Genomic DNA, 15900 nt, shown 5'->3' on the forward strand with positions numbered 1-15900 from the left:
GGGGGGGAGGCGCCCGCCGGCGAGTGTCGCTGATCTAGGGCGGCGCACGTGTCTCGCCGCTGCTCGGTCTCCCACTCCAGCCAAGACTAGTCTGGAAGAGCCCGCGCCGCCGCCGCCGCCCCTTTCAGCCCCTCCCTGCGTGTCCTTCCGACGCTGTACCCTCCCCTCCCGCAGCCAAGCGTGCGCCAGTACGCAGGCGCGGTAACCAAGGCGGCGGTGTCTAGTGAGGATTTGAAATCGGCCGCGCGTGCGCACTGGCGTCGCGGCCCCGGCGAGGGAGGCCGCGCTTCCTCTCCACCGCCCCCGCCCCCTCCTCCGCCCCTCATTGGAGAGGAGACAGCGGGGGCGCCCCCTCCTTTCCCCGCGCCCTGTCGCCGCTGAGAGTGTCTTTTCGCCGCCGCCGCTGCTACCGCGGTCGAAGCCTGGAGCGACCGGCGCGAGCGTGACTGAGGGCCCGGCGCACGGCCCGCCCCCTCGGCTCCATCTCCCGCCCCTCTCCGATGGCCTCTCCCCGCGGCCTGAGTGGAACGCCGCCGCCGCGGCCTCCGCGCCCGCCCCGAGCCGCGTGAAGCGAGCGCCCAGAGGCCGGAGCCGCCCGCGGGGACGTGCCGAGCGCCGGAGCCGTCCGCCGCACGGCCTGTCTGGACCCGCCGCCGCGCCGGGACCCGACGGGAGCGAGGCGCGAGCAGGAGGCCGGGCGCGCAGCCGGCTCACCCGCCGCCGGTCCAGGGCCAGTCCGTCCGTCCGTCTGTGCGCCCGCGGCCGGGCCTTGGGGCGCGGCGGGGGCGGGGCCGGGCGCGCGGGCCCCGCGGGGGCGGCGCGTGGATGGATCCGCGCGTGGCCTGGATCCAGCCCGAGCAGAAGGGCCCGGCCAATGCCCTGTGGATGCAGATCTGGGAGACGTCGCAGGGCGTGGGCCGCGGCGGCTCGGGCTTCGCGTCCTACTTCTGCCTCAACTCGCCGGCGCTCGACACGGCGGCCGCGGCGGGGGCGGCCGGGCGGGGCGGTGGCGGCGGCCCAGGCCCGGGCCCCGCGCTGCCCGCCGCGTCGCCCCCGCCGCCCGCGCCCAGCCCCGCCGCGCCCGCCGCTCTGCCCCCCGCGCTGCTGACGGCGCTCGGGCCCGCGGCCGAGGGCGCGCGGCGCCTACACAAGTCGCCGTCGCTTTCATCGTCGTCTTCGTCCTCGTCCAACGCCGAGTCGGGCACCGAGAGCCCCGGCTGCTCGTCGTCGTCCTCCAGCAGCACCTCGCTGGGCCGGGCGGGCGGCGGCCGCGGCGGCGCCTTCTTCAGCTTCGCCGACGGCGCGCACGGCGCCCCCGGCGCGGCCAACGGGCACCCCGGGCCGCGCGGCCCCGCGCCCGCCGGCTCCCCGCTGCAGCACCAGTTCCACCCCGGCCGCCGGAAACGCGAGAACAAGGCCAGCACGTACGGCCTCAACTACCTGCTGTCGGGCAGCCGCGCGGCCGCGCTGAGCGGAGGGGGCGGCCCCGGGGCCCAGGCGCCGCGGCCCGGCACGCCGTGGAAGAGCCGCGCGTACAGCCCGGGCATCCAGGGGTGAGTGCGCCGGGCGCGCCGGGGACGGGCGCGAGGGTACGGACCCCGCCGAGGGAGCCCCGGAGTCGCGTCGCGTCTGGGCTCAGGTTTTATTTCGAGGATGGATGTTGGAGGTTAAGGTCCAATTCTGCTTCTTCTTCTTTTTTTTTTTTTTTTTTAATTTTAAGCTCCTTTTTAATGGAATGATCTGCCTGGGTCCTAGAACTAACTGTGCAAGAAGGGGTCGCTAAATTCAATTTGTGCAGATGTTTCCCTTTTCTCCCCTTGAGACTGGAAAGGGAACGGGCACTTTCTCTGTTTTCCTTTCTCCCTGCTTGGCAGGTTAGGGACTCCTTGTCAAAGTGGGGCGCAGATAGGTTTGCAATTTCATATAAGTTAAATTGCAGAAAATATTAGTATTGCCAGGAACTCGAATCAGGTTGAAGGTAGGTAACTAACACTTTTTTTTTTTTTTTCTTTTTGAGGAATTTTTTTAGGAGATGACTCGTTCTTTGGTAGTGATACAGTTTAACGAATTTAGACGTGGTATGTGGGTGGGGCTGTATTTTATGTTTTAGTTTTGTGGTGAAATTAGCATAAAAAGTATCATCTGCAGTTTTTAAAAACTGGCTAATAGCATTCAACGAAAATAAAAACAGATTTGTCGTAAAGACTTTTCCGGAAGGTGCCGTTTTCATTTTAAAGATTTCCACGTTAAGCCTAGAGGAGATTAGAAGTTCTGTTTAAATGTAGTGCACCTACAGACAGAATGGAATGAAACAAAACAAGAAAGAAAACGTGGTGTGTGGGGGGAGGTTGGAATTGTCCCAGGTGAGGCTGTTCAGAAGTGATGCTTCTTATCCAGCCTCTTTGTCTTTGTGTGTGCTTTTCTGGGTGTCTAGAAACAACGTATTCGTATGTAGGTTGAATGTCGGTATTTCCACACTTAAATGATAAACTTTCTTTGCAGAATTTCTTGCTAATTTAAAAGGCACTTAAGGATTTTCCAGGGTGTTAGGGTTGTTTCAGACATTACAGTCTTACAAATACCCAAAATTGCTAGGTATCGGGACTCCTTTTTAAATTTTTTCTCTTACATTTCTATTTTTTATCCAGAGTATATTAGGAAATATGTTGATACTGCTTTAAAGTATGTGTGATAGACAGTAATAGCTGCATGTTCTGCAACCTGTTTCACCTGGTTTGGGCCAGAAATGTTACTTTCTTAAATTCCTTGAAGCCTGAGCATGCACTGCAGACCCAAGCGGGAGCCCCGTCTCCTCTCCCCTCTCCCTCCAGTTCTCACTTGGGGAACTTTGAGATGAGGTGGTGGGGAGGAGTTGATGTATGAATATATCTAATTTTCAGCCTGTTATTTAACTGGAATGGACTCTGTGTCTGTAAGTAATAGAATAAAAAAATAGGAATACCTGTGGTGGTTGCTCACAGAAGGTGTTTTGGCCCCCATCGTCAGGAGTTGCGCTTCTGCCTTCATGAGTAGTGAAGAGCCTCACGCATGTCACTTGGGCTCTTGAAGCTGTTAGCTCATCAGTAAGCCATAGGCTTCTAGGCATACTAAGGGACACAGCATTGTTGTAGCTTTTATTAGTAAGTGAGCCTACTGGGGGTCAGGTGCTGTGCTGGAATGTGGGGCAGGGGTTGGCGTGGGAGACACAGCCTCATGATCTTGACACTGAAACCTGGCCCTTCTCTGAGTGCCCCATGCCTAGCACTTGTGAGCACTCCCTGTCCAATTGTGCAGATCTCGATCCTTTCACCCTCTTCTTTCCATCTCCCAGGTTCAGATATTTATCAGATGCTGTCCCTTTTGGCCCCTTTAATCTCTCCATACCTCATATTCCTCACCCCCATGAAGGCTGTTGTCATCTCTGGTGGAGTTCACTCAAGCAACCCCAGGTGGGTGTTTTTCATGCACTCTGGTCACCCTCAGGTCCTTTTACGGAACTGCCGATGAGATGATCTCCTCTGCCAGCAGGTTTGGTCAGGTTCTGCCCCTCTGCAACCCTCTGATGATACCTGCCCCCACCTCCACTCCCCCTGCCCACCGGGCTCAGCTCAGAGGCAACATGGTGTAGGGCTTAAGAGTGGGCTCTGAAGCTGGCTGGAAGATGTGGTTTGATTCCCACCTGTATGGGAGATGATGCAGTAATGCTCTTTGAACCCTCCCTTTTCCTTTCACTGTCACCTGTTTCTTGCCTAGCCCTGGGTGGCATTGCCAGGCCTCCAGTTCAGCCCTCGGTGCATCCACGTCCTGCCACCTCTGCCTTGGATTGCCTGCCATGGGCCTGGAAGGGCAGAGTGACCTCTGCTTGGTTTGCTATTCTGGCTGCTGTCTCAGAAGAGACAGGCAAGGAAGTACTAAACCAGAGTAGTAGTGGAGCTGTGCCCATGATTACAGGAGAGAAGGTGTCCCTAGTGACCATTTCTGTGTCACCCATTGCTCTTATGTGAACTGACCTTTTAAGTATCAACAAATAGCTTTGTCTGGAATTTGCTCCTGGCCACCAGCTTACCCAGTGTTTAAAAAGGTCACTAAAAAGTATTTCAGTGTGGCTTACAAAGGGACAGAACTGAGATTAGGGCATACCTGGTCTGGCCAGTAGTGAAGGGCCTTGTTGATAAGAAGCTGCTCAGAGTCCCCAACGTGTATTTCTGAAAAGACAGTGTCTGCGGCCCTCAGGAAAGGATAAGCAGTTGCCTGTGTGGTAGGGGTCTGAGTAGCATAAACTGAACCCAGTTGGGTCTTAGCCTGGGGCCCGTGTAGCAACCTGCACTATTTGTCCTTTTCTGGGGAGGAGTTTTCTGCCCTTGGAAACATTGTCTGGTGACCTGGGTCTGTAAGACTGCCAGTCTGCCTTTATACTTGAGTAGTATACAGAAAAAAGCAGGTGGAAGAGAACGGGAATTCATGCAAGAACTTTCAGAGTGGAGAAGGTAAGACGTTTGTTATTGGAGCTGTCACTGGCTCTGATTCTTACTCTGTCTTTTAGTTGAACTTTCAAATATTGTTTTGGGAACGATGTGGATAACGGAGACATGCTCTCTTCCTGGACTTCTGGTCTAGAAATTTGGGCAGGTGTGTGGATAGGCTCTCCGGCCCTGTGCATTTCAGCCTCTGGCTGCTGCCAATTTTACGTACTCTCACCTCTGACCCCTCACCTCCTGACCCAGCCGTGCTTTGGGTTGTTGTTACTTTTCCCTGGTCAGTCCCAACAGCTTTAAAAACTTCCTCATGTTTAAGGCAAAGAAAGTTCTGCACAAGTGAGGCCCGGAGTGTGGCCCCCAGATACTTGGCCCTGTCCTTACTGGTGCATTGCACATCCCCAGAAAGAGTATAGTGGGACGATGGAAGGTCCTAGCCCTGGTAGACACCTGCAGTCCCATGCCCTGACCAGCTTCCGTTCAGAGTTTGGCCCTTCCAAGATTGTGCTACCTTAGGTGTGCCTGCAGCGTGCAGCAGTCACAGCAGCTTCCTTTCTGTAGTTTCCTTGACAGCATGTAATTTAATATTTTAACATCTATTCCCCAAAGAAAGTCTGTTCTTTTGAAGTCTGTAAGAAGCCACCCAATGTCAACATTCATAGGACGTGATCAGCCATGCCCCACAGGGCCCCTGTGTGGGTCATTTCTAACTCACTGCATGTTTTCTTTGCTCCCTTCTTGCACAGGAGTCAGAGCAACCAGGATCTCTTGGTGGCTGCAGCACGCTTCGTACTACATAGACTAGAGCGGCGGTGACCTCCCCAGAACGTCTTTGTGAGGCTCAACTGGGGAGGGTGCAGGTGAAGCCCCAGCAGGGCTGCTGCAGAGCAGGGGAGTCACTACTTGTTGCCTTTCTCTTGTCCCCTTATCTTCCTGCAGATGTCAAGGCAGTTGTGAGATCTGCCTGAAAGGGTGATGGTGGCACACTTGGGCCTTTTTTTCCGGGCTTCATCTTCTGAGACCCCAAAGATATGAGGTTGTAGAGGGAAACAAGAATGAACACTATGCAAATATTTGCTGCTACCCCGACCGTTTATGAAATTAGCTCCCACTGAAACACTGCTCCTTTTTAGTAACGGCATCGTTCTTTCCTGCCCTTTGTACCACGGCCGCTCTCCAGAGAGTGAAATTGAAAATCTAGCACGAGATGCTGGCTGTGATGGGGCGAGGAAGGTCGTGATGGGGCGAGGAAGGTCATGCTGGGGAGCTGGTTAAACCACATGCGCGGTCGCGGGTACATGAGGACTGGCAGTTAGGACAGCTGACACTGGAGAAGGGGCTGTCCAGGAGGCACCACTCTGGAAAAGGAGGGTTGGGATAGTAAGCAGGCTGGGGGTTGTCCTTTGGGAAAATGGGAGGCCTCAAATGTTTTTGCAAAAAGTGGCCTTCTTAACGCTTATGCTGTGGAAGTCAAAGTAGGGTAAGGGGGATCCTGTCCCTCTTACTGCCGTGAGCTTTCAAGAGAAAGCAATGAAATTTGCTGCTTCTTAGAGGTAACACATGGCTGTGACTTAATTTTTTTAAAAGTAATTTTTAATATTTTAAAGTAAATGTAAGTTTTTCATAATTTTAAGCTTTGTATTTCAAGGTAAAGTCTCAGATTTCTTTGGTCACTATTTTGTATGAGATTTCAGTCCCCATTTTAAATGGACTCATGTAAGTAGCTTGTGGGAGGAGGGATAACAGTTTCTTTTGGAAAAATAAGGATTTTTTGTGTCTTGGTTAGGTCATACGGTTCAGGGTCTGTTTCTCTAATTGTGAGGTTAAAAAAAAAAAAAAAAGGTGGTAAGGGGAGCTGTACGGTGTACTCAGTTGGTTGGAGCGAGGTGTTAACAACACCAAGGTCAACGGTTTGGATCCTTGTACCAGCCAGCCACCAAAAAAAAAAAAAAAAAAAAAAAAATAGTGTTTTAAAAAAAAGAAATAAAAACTTGCGATGTTCAAGTTCAGAAACTTGATTTTGTTGGTTCAGACAGTATTCAGGTGAAAGGGGGGAGGGGTGACTGAATCAGAGAACCCAGACTCACAGGAGGTTATGGGAGCCTCAGTGTTGCTGTGGAGAGGCCCTGTGTTGGGGATGCTGACCAGCTTGTCAGTGGTTTCTCTTTTCTGAAGCAAAGATTGATGGGAAGCCACACCCTCTCAGAAAGCTGCGGGGGAGCCAGGCACCTGAGTAAAGGGCAGGCAGGTGGGTGATACTGAGTAATTCAATATCTTATTCTTGATATTTCTGGGATGTACTAGTCTTCTGTTGCCATGTAGCAAATTACCACAAACTCAGCAGCTTAGAACAACACTCATTTATTGGCTCACAATTTCTGAGGGTCAGATCAGGGATGGCGGGGTGGGTTCTCTGCTCAGGCTCTAGCAAGGCTGAAGTCAAGGTGTTGGCCAGCTGCGTGCTCAGCTGGTGTTCAGGCTCCTCTGAGAAGGCGCATTTCTCAGAATTGAGTTAGAATTCAGTTCCTTGCAGTTGTAGGACTGAGGTCCCTATTGCCTTGCTGGCTGCTGGCTGGGGGCCTCTTTAGCTTCTTGAGGCCACCTGCATTCCTTGCGTCATGGCTCCCTCCGTCTACAAACTAGGAAGGTGCTTTGAATCTTTCCAGTGACATCTCCCACCAGCTGGAGGAAGTCCTCTGCCTCTAAGGGCTCATGTGATTGGGCCCACCCAGATAACCTGCCTCGCTTAAAATCATGTAGTTATATGACATGATCACTGCATGGTGATCTTGTCAGAGCAACATGTTCCAGGGATTAGGGTATGGAATTCTACATGCAGGCGTTCTTCTGTGGGTAGACCTTCCCTGCCATGGAAATAGTTGATGAGGCTGTGGTTTTCTTGTCCCACACTTCTCTCCCTTGACTGGACTCCAGCCCATCAGGATGACTCTTGCAGATTGCCCGTCCTGTCCTCTGGCTTAATTGTCACCACTAAACCACGAGAGCTATGAGAACCTTTCTGTGCCTCTCTCAGATGGGCTGTTCTTTCAAATATGTTATTTAAGAAAAGTTTACTAAAAGGCCATGTGAGTATTTAGAAATACAGTGATTGAAAAGTCCCATTCGTGAGGTGTCCTGCATTGGCTAGCTTTGGGAAGGTGTCATTCTTATGCAGGTAGGGGTTGGTGATTCACCCAAGTCACCTGTGGAATACACTTGTAGGCACAAGCAGTCTATCTTTGCTTTGCGGATGTAGGCAACACTTGTCTTGAAAGCCCAGATTCATGGGCATGGTGGCTTGCTTAGGACCTCAGCTTCAGAGCACTGTGCCTCATGCAGGAATAGCAAGAAGATTCCTGTACAGATCTTCCCTCTGTCCCTTTCTGGGCCCCCATGTGAGCAGTTGGCTCTTGTGGTGTTCCATACTTCTCTTACACAACTGACCACTGCTTTCCTGAGTCCCCTCAGGGAAAGAGGGGATCTATCTTAGTCTGAATTCCCAATGCCCAGCACACACTAGCTGCTGAATAGTGTCTGTTGAATGAATGAAAGAAAGAGGATCTGTCAGCTTAGGTGAGCCAATGGGGGATGGCAAGCCTACACAGTATTCATAAATCAAATGCTAAAGAAAACTTTTGTTGTTTGTCTTAGATTTTTTAAAGATTTGATTGCAAACTCTGAATTTATCTGAATGTAGAATAGTTAGCATAAAGTCTGTTGCAGTTTATCTACTTGCCATCCTAAAGAGTGGTTAAAACGGTTTTATGCCTTACAATATAGAATGCAAAAAATAGAAACCATTCAAAAAACTTTCATCCTGTATTTGAAAGACATCTCTAGTTTTAACTGTTTTTCTCCTTATTATAAAAATTAATACCTAACTGAAAAATTAGAAAACTTGAAATAGTTGAAGATGCATTGCCCATCATTGGGCCACCTGGCGAGTGTCCCTGTTCATCTGTGTCCTGGGCTTTGGTAGTGTGCATTCCATTTGCTGGCAATGAGCAGGGAGCTGGACCGCATCTGAGGGTCTCTCTGCAGAGGTTTATCCATTTTTCAGCTGATGGGGTGGGCAAGATGCAAATGGCTCTGAGGGTCCCATTGGCAGGGAATGTCCTTGATGATCAGCAATGCGCCTTTTTATCGCGGGCAGGCTTGTGCTTTTTTTCTCTCCCAAATCAGCTACTGTGTATAACCAGTTAGGCTCTCCTGTAGTTTAAGATGGGAGTTGGCTTCCTAAGTGATAGCATGTGGGTATAGGTAGTGTCTGTCTTTCCACGTTTGAAAGAGATTTCAGATCATCGTAACATTTCTGGAATCCTGTCCACCTGAAGCAGTGGCTAGGGTGCAGTAGGTAAAGGGAAATGAAAAGTCAAATTATTTCTCTCTCTATTTTTTTTTTTTTTTTTTTGCTTCACACTCTCTGGCTTGAATTCACTTTCCAGTATTGGGAGGCATGTGCTTGGCCTTCAGTATTTGCTCTGTTAGCTGATGTCATGCACTCATGGGTCTGCTTTTGGCTGCTTTCACCATGGGGTCTAACTTCTGAGCCTCAGTTTCCCTGTCTGGGAAGCAGAGTATGGGGCATCCGTCTCACAGGGCACATTAAATAAAGACTAGGAAGCACTTGTGAATTGTCACATGAGGGATTTAAAAGGCTGCTTGCTCCTCCTCTCTAAGGAAATTGAAACTGAAAATTAGGTTCTTGTTGCCAATTGGATAGGAAAAGTCTTTCTCCTAGTTTTTGAAAATACAGACAACTTTCTCTCTCAGGCCAAAAGTTTTCTCTTGGAGAAGCTGCTAAAGACTGAAGTTCTGAGTCTTCTTGGGGGAGTCTGTGACAGAGCAAGAAACTGACTGATGCTGCAGAAATACTTCTTTGCATCAAGAGAGACTTATTTTTTAAAACTTAAGCACTGCCTTAGTAAGGTTTGTTCTACAGTTTTTGTATAAGATTATCTTCCCAGAGTCTTAAGGGTACTACTGATATACTTTATCAGATGTGCATGTGCTTCTGTGTGTAACTTGCTTAAAGTTGTTTATGAGTTTTTTGTTCTGTGCACATAGTAGAAGGAATGGACAAAGTGTTATTTTTCTGAGCTCTTTGAAGCTTCTAACATAGTGTTCTGTGTATAGTGGAGGAAACCAAAAGTAAGGGACAGGGAATGTTAAATAGGCAACTGGAACAGCACGGTTTAGTACGACTTGTTGTGAAGATGGAAGAGTTCTATTTTTGCGCTAATACGGCAGCCACTAGTCATAAGTGGCTGTTGAGCACTTGAAATGTGACTAATGCAACTGAAGAACTGAATTTTAATTTTATTTAATTTCTATTTAAATTTAAATGGCATATAATTTGGACCGTGCCAAACTGGAGTAACTTTAGACTCTGTCTGAAACACAGTGTTTGATTCAGTTAACTGTTGCTGGAATACATTGAAACTCAAACTTGTGTTACTCAGCAAGTTGTCACTGGGAAAGCTGTAGAAATTGTGTTTCTGAGTTTCCATTGCAAATCCTTTTCAGAAGGCTGCTGTTTTGATAGCACATGAAGCATAAAATAGGTTCATAGCAGAGTGCGACATGGAACAAATTTTAAAGCACTGAGTGTGTCTACTCCAGCATGCAGATGATAGGTCTTGGCATTTTTGTATGCAGGTTAGTGAAAGTACCTCATATGGTCTCTTCCCTGTCTGCACGCTCTCCTCAATCACCAGCACCACAGTGGCTAATGTGTGTGGGGCTCCTTGGAGCTCAGCTGTCTGCCTGAGTTTTATCCCTGAGTTCCCAGAGCAGATCTTTGAAATGGGTAATATTACTCCTGTTTCTTAGACAGAAAACCAAAGCCTAGACAGACTAACGTGATCTGGTGAAAAGTGCTGCACTTGGAAATGTCAATCCAGTGCTGACATTTGGGTGTTGCAAACACTGTTAAGTGAACAAGACTTGACCGAGATGCAGGAGGTGGAACTTAGCAACTCACTCTGCAGATGTGGTTAAAATATGTCGATAGATGGCCTTTTGCTTTTTCATTTTCTTAAAGAGAGAGATCAGATTCAGAGACAGTGGGCATAGTCCGTCCTGTAAAGATGCTCTGACGGTCACCATATGATGAGGATGCTGGAGCTGGGGTGGGGGAGCATTGGGGAAGATTCTGGGGCAAGAAGCCAGGCCTGCTGCTGCCTGCACATGAGGTCCAAGCTTTCCTGAAGTTTTCAAAACTGGATTGAAGGGAGGCTGCAGTGAGGGGAGCAGGACTACTACCATCTGGAGTATTCTTAGAAGCTGCATTCTATGAAAAGTAGAGCATTTGGTGAATTGTTGACTTGCTGACTTGTTTATCTGATGACAGCTGAAGCACACAGCTGGACCAGTAGTCCTGCTGCCCCAATGTCATGCACTGCTGTGTTGGGCACTTTAACTGCGTTCTCGTACTCCTTTGTGACAGCAACTCATTTTAAAGAGAGGAGAATTAACCTTAGGAGTTGTAAGCATCTTGCCCAAGGTGGAGCTAGAAGATAAAAGAACAGGGGCCCAAACGTGGGCTTTCTTGACACGCAGGTCCATGCACTTCACCACTGCGTCCCTGAGAGGGCGCTGGTGTGTTTGGGTTACCAGTGAGAAGTAAGAACTCTGTCATTGGCAGAGGGGAGCCGGGAGTGACATGGTAGAGTATTTTGGTTATAGGCATCTTCTCTAAATTTAAGCAAAACAGATTTTTAAAAACTGAAGGACAACTATGAAATGGTGACCAAAAATATAAAAGAGGATACCTTGCATGGTTTGTGCAAAGAAATTCTTAAGTGTGGTTACAGGTTACCTCATGGAAGAAAGCAGAAGGTGAATCTGCTGTCTATAGTCTGTGGCTGTGTCACATGCTGGCTTATGAGAGACTGATGTACACACTGAAGTACAGGCATGATGAAGGGAAAGGACATAGCACCAAGCCCACACTCTAGAGGATGGGAATGGTCTGGGGAGGTGAAGGCGTGGAATGAACTGAAACTTGCAGAATTGTTAGGAGTGAAAAGGGCCTTTTAGGGTCAGTATTACAGTAAGACCATAGAAAGCAAAAGGCTTGTGGTTGGGGAAGGAGACTCACTGTTTACGGATTCCCCTTAACAGAGGTGCTTCACCTTTTCTTTGCACCCATCAAGTGGGTGGTCTTCAGTCCTAGCCACAGCGATAATCACTGCTGGCCGTCCTGAGCCCTCATCCCTCTGCAGTGTCTCCTGTGGCTCTCCTGCGACCCCCTATCTGGGGAGGCTGCTGCTCTTCTCGCTTTGCAGAAGAGGATGTGAGGCTTAGAAGTGAAGCAGCTTGCCCAGCGTCACATAGCTGGTGACAGTCAGAGTAATCTTTTAATGAAACGTTGGTGTGCTTGCTGCGTACTCTGGAGAAGTCACCCTTTTAATATATCTTCCCACCTCCTGATTTGCGTTAACGTTATTTCTATGCTCCATGAGTTTTAAGCATTTGTATTTTATTCTGTAGTTATAGTTGCTGCCATTTATTGATTCCTTTTCGAGTGCCAGTGCTGTTGATTGGATGTCCCCCCAACCTCATTGAGGCTTAGTATCCCCACTGTAACTGTTGAGGGTGGGAAATCCTATAATCGTAATTGAAAGGTGGGGCCTTGAAGAGGTGATTAGATTGCAGGACCATGCAGTAGTGAATGGATTAATGATGGTCACAGGTGTGGTTCTGAGAGCTTTAGAAGGAGAGTGAATGAGGAGGTTGGTCTCTCTGCTCTGCCATTTTGCAATGTGATGCCCTGTGTCACTGTTGCCACCACCAAGACCCTCACCAGGTGTGTTCCCTGGACTTTGGACTTCATAGCCTCCAAAACTGTAAGCAATAAATTTCATTTTCTTAACAGAATACATGGTTATCCAGTTCCATGTATTTTGTTATAAGCAACAGAAACGAACTAATACAGCCAGGCTCTATTATAAGTTCTTTTATTTGTGCAGATTCATTAAGTCCTCATAACAACGCCATGTGGGGGTACTGGCACCCCCTTGGTGTACCAGCACTCCCATGTTCCACGTGAGGAAACTGAGGCACAGAGTAGCCAAGGGTCTTTGCAAAGTTCGTGATCTGATTGCCGGCAGTCCAGGTTTCAGAGGATTCTGTGATCCTGCCTCTAAGTGGGAAACCACAGTTTGCAGTTGATGCGTCTTGGTTCTGTGTTTACATGACTTCTCGTTCACTACCAGGATCTTCCCGGAGCTCCTTGAGATTTCTGAGTTCTGTATTTGGTTCACGTTTCTTATAGGTTCCATGGAGGGCCGTGCCCCCGCCTTCATGTTGCCTTTGCCTGCTCTAATTAACTTTGCAGGGTCAGCTCTGTTTTCCCACAAGGTGTCACACAGTGTCCTTTTGTTGTGACCTGAGCCACTCTACCTCAACCCAGGCATCCAGGTTCCTCCACCGAAACCCTGCCCTTCCGTTCCTTCACTTGTCTACAAATAGGAGCTGCTGTCAGTACCTTTTTGTTGTGTGTTGGATGGTCAAGATTTTAAAGAAGAGCCTATTGGGGCCACATTGCTTGAAGTCCGCTCTGTGCCTGAAGAGCAGGTTGATAGGCTGTGTTGTTTTCAGGGTTCTCTCTCTGCCTCAGCCCATGCGCGTTGCCTGTAGTCTTTGGCTGAGAGTGTCATGGAGACATCTGAGGTGAAACCGAGTCCCCTCCAGGCAGGCGGTTGATTCTGTTTGCCACCTGTCCGGAGTACCCTGCCAGTCCACACCTGGTCCTCTCTGTGGTGTGGATTGCTGCCCCGGTTTCTTGTCGACCCCAGGTGCCTGTGGACTCACAGACTGAGGTCAGCCTTTAGTGTAGGGAGATGTTCTTCTGTCAGGTCTTTGATTCTTTGTTCCTTGATTTATCTTGCAGGGGGTGGAAGTATATCTTTGCCCCTTCAGGTCTCCTTGCTTCACTTGGTTGAATTTAGTAATTTCCTTTTTCCTGTGTTCATCTTAATTAAATTGGCTCTTGTTAGAGAAAAAAATTACTCGTGACACTTCTTAAAGCATGGTAAGGAAGACTTTATTTATGCCCATCACAGTAGGTGTAAGGACCACTGCAGTGGGGTCTTGCAGTGGGAGAGAGAGATAGGGCCCAGCTCCAAATACAGTGTGGGCCAATGGGAATTTATAGCTGAGGAGTGGAATGGTGGTCAGAGGGTGGAAATATTACCAAGAGGAAATATTAGGGGTGAGAGAGATTCTGGCTAAACCAAGCTAGCAGGATTCTTGCTGCAGACAGGCCAGGGTGACCAGACATCACTGGAGAGAGGTGGAGGAAGAGGAAGCTGATAAAGATGTCCAGGGTGATCAAATATCGAGGGTGGGGGTCTTGCTGAACTGACTTTAGCAGGGTTCTCTGCTAAAAACTGCATTGTGCAAGGAAGTGCACACATGGGCCTAGCAGAAGATTCAGGAACCTGACGAAAGTTCAGCCGAGCAAAGAATCTTTGTCAGTCCCCTCTCTTGAATATCTTTTTCCCTTTGAACAGTTTAAGTCCATTTTCTTGTTTGGTCACCTTTCATTAAGGACCAGCTGAATTCTCTGTTAGGACCTGGTAGTGCAGGACATCTCCTGTGTGGTATGAGCCCTCAGGCCTTTAATGAAAGGAATTTTGTTTCTATAAACTAAAAGAAAAACAAAGACTAATAGTTGGACAAAATTATAAACTTAGTTTCTGAGTTCGGAGGACAGCCAGTCAAGAAGGTTTCTAGTGGCATGAGAACAGGCAGTCTGTTCAGATTTTCTTGGTTTGCATTTTGGATGTCATGAAGGTTGTCCATACATGAGCTGTTGTGAGTTCCTTGAAGTTTATATCAAGTTGTCCAGCTTCAGCTTGTATGGCTTCAGGAAAAGAGCAGTTTTAATTTCAGTGACTCCAAGCCTGAGGGTGGGAGAAAACTGGAAGTAATTAGTTCATAGAGTCGTAGCCATATATTGGAGGAAACTAGAAAAATTCAGAATCCAGCCCAGATTGCAGGATAATAAAACCTCAAAGAAAATGAACAAGACTAGAATAAGATTTGTTTGCAAAATAAGTTTAGTCTCATGAAATTTGGTCTGATTATTTATATAAGTGCAGTAAGAATAGCGATAGGCTCATTTTAAGTCTGCTTTACTGGAACTTTTTTGATAAGGAATCTCAGACTTGTAAAAGCCTCTCGAAGAAGCCAAACCAAGGACTTGCCATCAGGTCGGGTCTGTAACACTTACAGATTTGTGTGAAATCTTCTCTTCTCAAGGCCCCCAAAATATCCTGAGGTTCTTGGGACTGCCAGGAAGTGACATTTCTTGCTTAATTGTAAGGCTGGGAACCCTCTGGCCAGTTTTTTAAAGAGGAACTTTATTGGGTAAAGTCACCCTTTGCTCATGAAAGCTATCTGGTTATATCTGAAAATATGACATTTCCAATTGTGTTCCAAGGAGAACACAAGTTATTGAACTTATGCAAATAACTTTATTGCCATAAAAATAAAAATACAAATAATTGTTTCTCAGTTCTGCAGGGATCAGGTAGGGAGAAAACGTGTTTCATCTTTGTTCACAAAAATGCTTTACCAAACTGCTGTAAGTTATAGATAGCTTAAGTGGAGAAAGTTTCCTTAAATCTGGAAAAGAAAACATTTAAGGAACCAGCAGTGTTTCAAACAAAAAGTCATTAAAAAGTATCCTCATCACTTTATTTAGTCCCATGTAATTCTTGTTTTGCTCAGTGTTGGGTTAGCAGGATCATGAACCCATCAGTTTCTTCATTAGAGTTCTGGAAATTCTTACCCAGTCTAATGGTAGGATCTTAAGTTGTCACAAACCTGTATTGCAGAGTACTTTTTACAGTATTTTTCATGAATCTTCCTGAAGCAGCAGCAATTTTCAATTGTAGCTGATTGCAAACATGTTAAGAGAAGAATTAAAGTAAAACAAAACTGTCTATGGATGACAAAGTCTTAAGATGGCTATAGTTAAAAGTCTGATGAGAGTTTATTATCATAATGGCACAGTTGGCAAGGAAGTTTGACTATTTGTGTGGTATGCAACATTTTAATGTAATAACCATAATTATGACTGATAACATTAGGTTTCTAGGAATCTTGTACAATTTTTGGAACATTCATATCAATAACATACTCATTAATATAACTTTAAAAAGGCTTAGGATCATTTATTTGACAATGCTTCCAATATAGATTAACATATTAAACAAGCCTAATTAGTATAATATCTCTCTTTTACAAGGTGATAGACATCCTTTGAGCTTTCCAGGGGCCCAACTGGAAAATTCCAAAGTTAATTTGAGATCGAAAAGACTTAATTTAGAATTCAATTTGGGCAGGTTTGTCAAAAATGTCAAGAAAGTTTAAAACACTTGATTTAAATGTGATCTTGGTTATCCATTTAATC

The 15900-nt window shown here is 47.6% G+C and overlaps 1 protein-coding gene across 2 annotated transcripts in view; it reads left to right on the top strand.

Moving 5' to 3' along the window:
* The first annotated feature begins 808 nt into the window (after positions 1 to 808).
* Positions 809 to 15900, top strand: part of TENT4A (terminal nucleotidyltransferase 4A) — a 50246-nt gene continuing 35154 nt past the window's right edge. For both annotated transcript variants that reach the window (XM_063085806.1, XM_063085807.1), the window contains exon 1: positions 809 to 1553. In XM_063085806.1, the coding sequence (XP_062941876.1) occupies positions 826 to 1553 (728 nt within the window). In that variant the 5' untranslated portion in view covers positions 809 to 825. The remainder of the gene's footprint in view (positions 1554 to 15900) is intronic.

Source organism: Cynocephalus volans, chromosome 2, assembly GCF_027409185.1.
Source record: "Cynocephalus volans isolate mCynVol1 chromosome 2, mCynVol1.pri, whole genome shotgun sequence".
NCBI classification, from domain to species: domain Eukaryota; kingdom Metazoa; phylum Chordata; class Mammalia; order Dermoptera; family Cynocephalidae; genus Cynocephalus; species Cynocephalus volans.